The sequence below is a fragment of the Helicoverpa armigera genome, chromosome 15, assembly GCF_030705265.1.
Source record: "Helicoverpa armigera isolate CAAS_96S chromosome 15, ASM3070526v1, whole genome shotgun sequence".
In the NCBI taxonomy this organism is placed as follows: domain Eukaryota; kingdom Metazoa; phylum Arthropoda; class Insecta; order Lepidoptera; family Noctuidae; genus Helicoverpa; species Helicoverpa armigera.
Window position 1 is genome coordinate 6,144,868 of NC_087134.1, and position 9,438 is coordinate 6,154,305.

The 9,438-nt window shown below is 35.4% G+C and overlaps 3 protein-coding genes across 3 annotated transcripts in view; 2 read left to right on the plus strand and 1 right to left on the minus strand.

The window, feature by feature from the left end:
- LOC110370533 (cell adhesion molecule Dscam1) overlaps nt 1–540 on the plus strand; it is a 160,389-nt gene extending 159,849 nt beyond the window's left edge. Inside the window, 1 exon segment of the mRNA XM_064038178.1 lies at nt 64–540. Within this exon segment, the coding sequence (XP_063894248.1) occupies nt 64–232 (169 nt within the window). The 3' untranslated portion in view covers nt 233–540.
- A 241-nt stretch (nt 541–781) lies between these two features.
- Nucleotides 782–7,165, minus strand: LOC110370534 (CWF19-like protein 1). The gene is made up of 11 exons (XM_064038176.1): nt 7,036–7,165; nt 6,699–6,859; nt 6,510–6,608; nt 6,175–6,398; nt 5,969–6,084; nt 5,573–5,792; nt 5,159–5,276; nt 4,830–4,981; nt 4,212–4,388; nt 3,522–3,682; nt 782–3,119 (listed from the first exon to the last, which is right to left on the minus strand). The coding sequence occupies exons 1-11, from the start codon at nt 7,050–7,052 to the stop codon at nt 2,960–2,962; spliced, it is 1,605 nt and encodes a 534-aa protein (XP_063894246.1). The 5' UTR covers nt 7,053–7,165; the 3' UTR covers nt 782–2,959.
- Nucleotides 7,166–7,463: 298 nt separating this feature from the next.
- Nucleotides 7,464–9,393, plus strand: LOC110370592 (negative elongation factor B). Its single transcript, XM_021326472.3, has one exon. The coding sequence runs from the start codon at nt 7,561–7,563 to the stop codon at nt 9,322–9,324; it is 1,764 nt and encodes a 587-aa protein (XP_021182147.1). The 5' UTR covers nt 7,464–7,560; the 3' UTR covers nt 9,325–9,393.
- Nucleotides 9,394–9,438: the final 45 nt, after the last annotated feature.

The following is a 9,438-nucleotide window of genomic DNA, read 5'->3' on the forward strand; positions in this document are numbered from 1 at the left end:
AAAATCTTAACATTTTATTAATTTACCAACTTGATACTACCACTAAAACCGATTCGTTCGCAGTATATCGAACTACCCGTCTTTCAACGAGCACATTCACCCGCCGTCTCGCTTCTCCGACGACACAGAATGCGAGGGACATCACCGACGCAAGAGGGCCCCACATCCGCATCCCTCGCACCCCGCACACGACCCTAAGGTCACTAGGGAAGCATTCCAAATAAACGTTTGAAAATAACATTCAAATTAAACGTGGAACGGCACTATTAAAGATGGCGGCCTTCAAGCCAATCAAATGACATGAAACCTCATTGGAAGGCGCTGTCAATGTCAAAATGTACTGAAAAGACTATGTACGATTTTGAGTCGTATTCTCAAACTCGTAAAGTCTGTCTGTTGATACTTGAAAAAGTTTTGTTACTCTATGAGAGTGGGTGATAAGGCATGGTCAATCTGGGTTAATTTATTCTTACAAAACTGCACTATTAATATAAAATGATGGATTAAATTATGTATCTAATTATCTCTCTATAATATTTTCTAATATGAAAACGGTACTACACAACACTGCCATACCAGTATTTGAGTTTTGACTAGTTTGAAATATTTGGAACAATTTATTCTAGCTAAAGTGACTAGTTATAATTTTTGGGACCGTATTTTGACATGGTACGTTAACCAGATTGGATTTCAGTACCATGTCATAACACAGCCCCTACACATATGGCTCACAACTTTTCTATACCACGTATAAGTAATCTTCCATGTTCAAGTGTTGTCAATACTGCATATGCATTGGTTGGTATTTTGCATGTAATATTTTTACAAAATGTTGCCAAACTCCGTTACACTTCCATATTGCTAGACGTGTATATAAAACTGTAGATAGGTAGGTTTAGCCAATATAATTATATTTATTCTTTAGTGCCACGTATAATAGTAAAACTCATTAATCCTTTTTGTACTCCGAAACCGAGTATTTTAAACCAAACGGCTTCAAATGCCGTTAACGTTGTAGGTTCAAAAACCACTGGTCGTTGTGTAAATATTAATGTAATTAATGCTAAGTACACATTAATGACTATCGAATATAAAAAATAAGGAGAACAATAATTAAAATAAAAATATATATTTTAAACTTAATGCCTTATTGACCAAAAGTCTTAAAACTAGTTACGGATGTAATTGTGTAATTATATCCCATATTTAATTAAATACGAATTGTTTGATTGTTGTAAAGTTTATGAAAACAATAATGTTTTCATTGGCAAATCTTATCATTGTCTATAACATTAAGGTTTTGGAGTGTGTAAATGAATTTTCAAGTAACTATTTATATCTTAGGATTATGATAAGCATTTGTTGAAGTGCCAACAGTAAATCACCGCATAATCTGTTATGTATACATAAATATACTGTTAATTGTATACAATACACCATTTACACAAATTGCCAACGTTACACAGACATTGTAAGACTAAATTAATGACGAAATTTCCCCGAACTTCTCAACTTAGCTTTTACATTCACTTTTCGGAGACTGCTTGGATAACGATACATTTGAATGAAATGTTGATTTATTTTATAATTTGAGAATTGCTTCTTGTACTGTTGACAATGATGTGGAACTTTATCGATACCTACCTATTGTATTATAATACTTATACCGAGAGCCCATTGAAATCGCACTACTGTTAGGTGCGCCTTCAAATGGATGGATTCATCAATTGCGAGTGTTATAATCGATGTAAATTAAACGTTAGTATTATACAATCCTCAGTGAACAGTAACACATGACAATACACTTACCTATAGTTTGGTGAATACGGCAGAAAGTTACAATTTGTATATTATAAACTGTATCATGTTGTAGCCATAGTTTACGAGTGTTGACACAAGCTGCGTTTGTATTCAACTAACAATGTTTTTAAGTGTGAATTTATAATGATTTACAATTGTTTACGTTGACACTCTTTAGTAATTCCAACGAAGACTGCCCTATATTTAATTGAGATCTATTTTATATAATCTAGACACAATTTCCTAATGCTAGTCAATAATACAATGTAGTTTTTAGTAATCAACAAGTAATCATTTGGCAATGTTAATGTTTTCATTGTTGTCGTTTTATTTTGCATCAAGACTTAGAATTTTAAACATTTGGGTATGGCGAAAATTCATTGCAAAATATAAACTATGAACTTCTCGATAAATTACTACTACTGTTAATTTTAAACCAGTATACTAAGCAGGTCTTTTGGTGAACATGATACATGCAAGTCCCTTAAACTACACTTTTATCTACATACATTGTATTTATGATTTATTATACTCCATTATCTCAAGTTTAGGAGCAAAAGTCGTTATTCTAACTATCATTCTGAATTCTAGTCAATGTACCATATCATTTTTAAACATTTTGTTAATATAAATGAATACACGAGTATATTATAAGGGTTAGTTAATCATGTTGTTACAGATATGTTTTTATAATACAAACAAATGAGTTATTAGGACAGTATGATGTGAACGAAAATAAAAATTCATTTACTTGAAATTGTTCTATTCATTTTCCTTATATTTAAATTAAGACTAATCGGTTTGTACAATGCACGAACGAATGTTCAACAAAGATCAATTTATTGTTAAAATCAGGTAATCAGAACATTTAAAAACAGAATTACAATATGACTACACATCAATAAATTACTGAATATATCCTGATATAAATAGTAATAAATTCAATTTAAAAACAGTTTAAAAAACACGCTTTTAAAAACATGCTATATGCTCCATGAAAAACCTCTTCTATTTATATGCACATAAGGTTGAATATTGTCCGCACTGTATGAAAAAACTATAAAACACGCTTTTAAAAACATGTTTCATACGCCATGAAAAATCTATTCTATTTATATGCACGTAAGGTTGAATATTGTCTGCACATTACGAACACAGTTTAATCACTGTCACTATCATCGTCCGCAGTAAAGTCGAAGGGTCGGAACTTTTCTCGAAAGTTCTTTACGTGTTCTTCTTCCTCTTGTCTCGATAGCTGGCATTGCCGCCAGTCGGCCTTGTCTTCGCAGTTTAAGATCGGCGGGCAAGATAAAACGTCCCTGGAAAGGATTTGACAAACCTTTACTAATATTGTAAATGTGAAACTAACTCTGCCTGGCTTTCAGGACGAAACTACTGAACCGAATAAAATTATTTGGCACACAATAGTCTAGACTTCTAGAGTTTGATAAAGGACAAAGACTTCTTTTCTCCGGGTGCTGGAAGCAGTTCGTTGGGGTGGCGAGTGGAACCGACGAAAGTTTACATATATTATTTACTGCTTTATAAAAGGTAACCTTACCTTTCCCCTACCAAAAATAAACGTCTAAAAACCAAAATTCTTGTTGAGACAACAGAACACGAGTTGTTTAAGAACAATAATTTTGAATTAACAGTAATAAACAAGCCCTAAAAATGTAAATAATATTACAGTAAATTCAAAGCCCACAATATATACATACCTTCCAAAATGCAGCGGGAAGTGTTGTTTAGTCTTAGCATATATCTGGTCTCCGGAGGGCAGCTCTGCGTGGAAGTACGGCGCCCCCGGCAGCGTCACCTGCCGTATGTCTGTGTAGGGCGGTAGCACTTCCATTTGTATGCTGTTTATACCGGCTTCATCCTGGAAGAAAAGTCAAACTGATGTATCATCATCATATTATCAGCCTATTGCCATCTGCTGAATGTAGGCCTTCCCTGAGTGGTGTATATGAAGCACTAATATTTTTCCACAAATATCTGAGGAGTATATGGTTGAAGAAAACATGCTACGCCGACTCCAAAGAAAACTGGGATAAGGGCCTGGAGGGTCAGGATGACGGTCTGAATAAGCAACATTGGAAAAAACTTTAATGTATTCTTTTTACAATCATATAATGTAGGTTATCCATTATAATAAAGGTGAAAAAAATTGTTTTATTGAACCAACTTATCGCTCTATCTTAAACACAGATCAGAAAAAAAACTCACTTTAAGATGTCCAGCATATGAAGGTCTCAACGAATGCTATAAGGTACTTTTTATCCAGTGCGCGTAGTTGTTCCCAAGGGAAACGGGTTACACCACTGACCGAAAGTTATGAATGGCACTCACTCAGTTACATTTAGCTAGCCCTTTGACTATGTAGAATACAGAATGCCATATAAACGAACCTGAAAGATTTCCAACAGCTGCGGCTCACATTGCCTGGGCACGGGCACGCTCTGTATCTGCATGTGCGACGTGCGGTAGTTGCGCTCGAAGAACACCACCAGCATGCCCATGGACGCGTAGAACTTCTTCAACGCGCCCTTAAATTTCTTTATTTCTTCTATTATCTCGTCAGGTACCTGGAAATTACGTAACAATACTAAAAAAAAAAAAACACGGTTTGTTTGCTTTAAGACTCCGAAACTTCTAAGCTTCACTATTGCCGAGTAACATCAAACATGGCTATATTTTGTCTGGGTATAGAAACAAGCAGTCTTTAGTCTGAAACTCGCATCTACTCACAGCAAGGGTTGTAACTTTTATGAGATAATTTCCACAACCTTACATCTTCTTTTCAGCTCTTCCCTGATGAACACTCCAGTGTACTTCTACTATTTACTCCCTTATGTATTCTCCAATTAACCTTCCCTGTGTATTTCCTTATGTACGTACTCTCTCTATACATATACTCCCTTTTGGACTATCCCTATGTACTGCCTTATGTACTCTCCCTATTATATCACATTGGAACACAACCCTTTTTAGAGACTTCATCCCTGTTCCCATGCATATATACTCACCCTAGTGCTAGCTTGATGATGTGCAATAGGTAGGATAAGAACGTGGTAAGGTGTCAGAGGGCCCTTGGCTAATGCCAGGTAACAGTGGGTGCCCACACTTATCACTAGATGCTTCTCCACAGTTGGGGATGAGAGGCAGAACCAACAGGTATCTGAAAGAAATATAATAATCTTTTTTAATATTTTTGGACGGCCTCCTGTCTTGGTGAAGTGAAGTTCAAATTATTGCTGACCCTAATATTTTTAGGTTTAGTTACCAAAAATACGATTTTAACATTACTTATATGGGGCTAATGTTAGTAGTTGTTAGCGGTTAGTAGTTGTGTTACCTGGATCAAATTCTTTCTTTTTCCTTTCTTGGGTATCATCTCTGCCCTTTCTTTTTCTCTTGCCTTGATCATCTTCTGGGCCGTCCATATTGAAGAAGTATTGACCGTTACCACTAAACTGAAATACATAAATTATCAGCATACATTAGATAATAAGTGAAGTACTACTAACATAGATTTAAGTTTTAAACTTTTTTTTGTATATAACATACATATGTTAGTTTAAGGTATTTATCTATGGGCCATTGATGCCTAATAAAAAAGTTTAAATAAATATATTATGGTTGTTCCTAGGACATTTTGACCATATTAGAATAATTGAAAGAAAGTTGTGTATAATAAGACGCAGCATATAGCAGCAATAGGATTATGTGTTTCCCTATTCATTAACAAGCTCAATAATTATAATTATACCTTCACAACTTTCCCAGGTTGATGTTGCTTCAGCAATTCAGGATCATAAGGACACTGCGTCTCATCCGTGGTGCCTTGTAACAGATCTGTGATCCTCATCTTAGAGATAGGTTGTAGAGAGCAGGCGTAAATCCATTTCTCTTTAACTTTGTTACCGACTGGAGCTAACGCTATGAACCTAGTTGCTACTTCCCTGTAGTCTTGGTGGGTGGAGAGGTTTCTAGAACCAAAAAGTATTTAATTAAAAAACACTGGCCACATGGATGATATTATGTCCTACTTCATAGAAATATAAAAAATAAGTCTTAAAATTCTTAATTCAAATTCTTCTACATTCATTTAATTGAATCATTTCTTTTTATTATTTGAAACTGATGAGGAGATAAAATGAATTACCTGTAAGGTTGCCTTTCATAATGTTTTGCAGGAGATGGTACAAAATGATATCTAGGTTTTATATGGAGGGCAAGCCAAGACAGTAAGTCAGATAAGTTCTCCTGTTCTATATCTACCTGCAAAAGAAAAAATACATAATAACATCAATTCATTTGGGAAATTGCTTCATTTTACCCAACAATATTATAGCAATACATTTTTTATACCTTCTGTATTTCATCTTGCTGTATCCCAGCAGGCCATAGCGTAGTTATAAGTAAATCAACTCCTCTATATTCACTCTGGCCTCTAAAACATGCATCCCTCACAGCACTGCAGTCACTGGGCTCAAATGTGCACATTGGAACCTCTTTGCCAAGCTCTCGTCTTGATAAACCGGTTAGGTAAGCTATTTTAACATCAGCACTGGTTGTAAATATACCTCTTTTACCTGGAATTCAATAACATAATATGTTAGCAGAATATTGTACGTAACTTTTCAAAGGAAACATGTTAAAATGATGTCAAAGAAATGTTAAACTTAAAGCGATATAGGACTTACCCATGTAGATAACATTTGGGACTATCTCTGATCCCTCTTCACAATAAAGTGGGACATGTTCACTTTTAGATGGCCCAAAAACATAAGTAGTCACTGGCACTGAAACAATAATGATTATAAAAGGTAACAATTTTCTCGCAGCAAGTTGGTCCTTTATAAAATGAAAATTATTTTTAAACTCTATCTTACCTTTTCGGGTGCCCATTTTATAAGCATCTAATTGTGAGTTATCATCTCCAAAAAAGTTTCCCGCGCATAACAGGACATCGAAAGGTCCAGACTTCTTGACTATAGTCTCAACGCGGGAAAACAAGGCATTGAAGTTTCCATTTACATCTCCACATATAAGTCTGAAATAAAAGGTTAATTAATAGGATACTGTTGATGTGTAGCCTATTTCAGACCATCGTAATTTATAGGAAAATTATCTTATTCTTTATCGATCGGGACAACCACAGTAACGGATTTCATTCACATGGTGCATTGCTGCATGGTGTAAGGTATTGCGCGGTTAATGATTACTTACGTTTTTTGTTTATCCATCTTGAAATGAAGTATTTTCAAATTTATTTTAGGTTGTTTTCATTAGTGATTCGTTTAGTTGTACAACAAATGAAAATGTACTGAATCTGAATGAAAGAAAATGACGTTGACACCACCCACCGTAATGACAATGACAATAAAGAAAGACATTCAAGATCAATGTTCAAGATTCAAGTTCCTGATTCAAATTATAATTTAGAAAATCTCATTAAATAAAGTGAATGTTTCCTGATTTATATTGCAAATTATTATTTTATGCTCGAGGTTAATTTTACGAATTTCCAATTTTGATCATGAATATTTTATGTGCATAAAAATCTATTTACTATCAGTGGTGGAACCGTACACAATAGACAACCACAGACAATTTAAAAAGTAAATGTCAGCATCGTCAAACGTCAAATTCGTCAAAATGTCACGCTTGTTGTAACTGTTTATTAAACATTGTGTTATTTGTTAAAATAGACCTTTTATAAATGTTGAAAGAATAAAAGCCTGTACATAGAATATGGCTTCGTCAAGTAAACTACCCGGCACGGGATTGGAAGAGGTTGGCGTCCCAGGACAGTCGTACCTTCGTGATGCACTCACTAGCTGCACTGACCCCTTGAAAGCTATTGAAGAGTTTCAACTGGAAAATGGTATATTATTACCTTCTTTAAGGCCGATGTTGCCTCTATTAGACCTTCACGGAGTACGTCGGCTTGATTTCCACACATCTGTATTGGAAGAACTGAGAGATAAACTAATAGCACACATAAATGAACTGGGTTCTAAAGATGGTAAAGAGCATGATAAGAAACTAAAAGAATTGCTAACTAAAAGTTTTCCTGTAGTAAAGGTTAAGTCTCTGAGACCAGTTATAATGAGCATATTGAAAAACACTCCTCATATTGATGACAAATTCCTCAAAGTATTAGTGAAGGATCGTGAACTGTATAATGACACTGAAACGGAGGTAAAGCGACAAATATGGCAAGACAATCAATCCCTCTTTGGTGATGAAGTATCACCATTACTCAGTCAATACATCAGAGAGAAGGAGAATGTTCTATTTGACCAAGAGAACTTGACAAACCTATTCTTTTCTCCATCTCCTAAAGTGAGGAGGCAAGGAGCTGTAGTTCAGAAACTTGCCCACATGATTGGCAACAGTGTCAAGTTGTATGACATGGTCTTACAGTTCCTTCGTACATTGTTCCTAAGGACAAGAAATGTTCACTATTGTACTCTAAGAGCTGAGCTGTTGATGGCTTTGCATGATCTGGAAATTCAAGATATTATATCAGTAGACCCGTGTCATAAGTTCACTTGGTGCCTTGATGCATGCATTAGAGAAAGAAATGTTGACATAAAGAGATCTAGAGAACTTCAAGGGTTTTTGGACAGTATCAAAAGAGGCCAGGAGCAAGTCCTAGGTGATTTGTCTATGACCCTCTGTGATCCTTATGCTATAAACTTCTTAGCAACCTCTGCTATCAAGATATTGCAACATTTAATAAACACAGAAGCACTTCCAAGAGATAATACAATATTAATACTGTTATTGAGAATGTTGTCATTGGGCTTAAGTGCTTGGGTAATGATTGATTCTCAAGAGTTTAAAGAGCCTAAGCTTGATAGTCAAGTGGTTACTAAATATTTACCTGCTCTGATGTCTCTGATGGTTGATGATCAAGTCAGAGCTTTGCATAATAAGTTGCCCCCAGATGAGAGAGAATCAGCGATTACAACTATTGAACATTCAGGGCCTCCGCCTGATGCTTGTGAAGCTTATATGAGGGAGAGTTCAGTATGTGGAGTGCTAGCTATGTACTACACACTGCATGCAGCTAAGTTAAGAGATAGAGGAGCACTGCTACGTATTCTCAGCATCCTGGGTAGTTGTAAAGATGGAAGGGCTTATGAGGACCCATTCTTACATGCTCTTGTGGCACTATTAGTACAACTACCTGATGAGTTCCAAGGTGAAGACTTCAGTACAGTATTATTTGATGAGTTCTTTTTCGCTGGATTGTCTAAGGATAATGTTACAAGACATTTACTGAAATTGTTGTGGTATATCCACCCTAAGCTTCCAGAGACAAGAATACAGACTTTGATGAAGGCCTTACAGCCGGGCACGCAGCACAATGAGTCTGTGCATAAGTTGTATGAGACATTACAGCAGAAGATGACGACACAGACTGAGCCAGTGGCCAGCACTAGTGAAATGGAATATTTGGACTCTCCTCTCATGAGTGTACCAACGCCTGCACCCTATCACATGTAAAACATTGACTTAATTTTAGTATGTAGTTCTATACAATATTATTAAAAAATAAATCAGACTAACATTATCTTCTAAGAAATTTTATTTCATAAAATGGGAATAGAGAAACAAAAT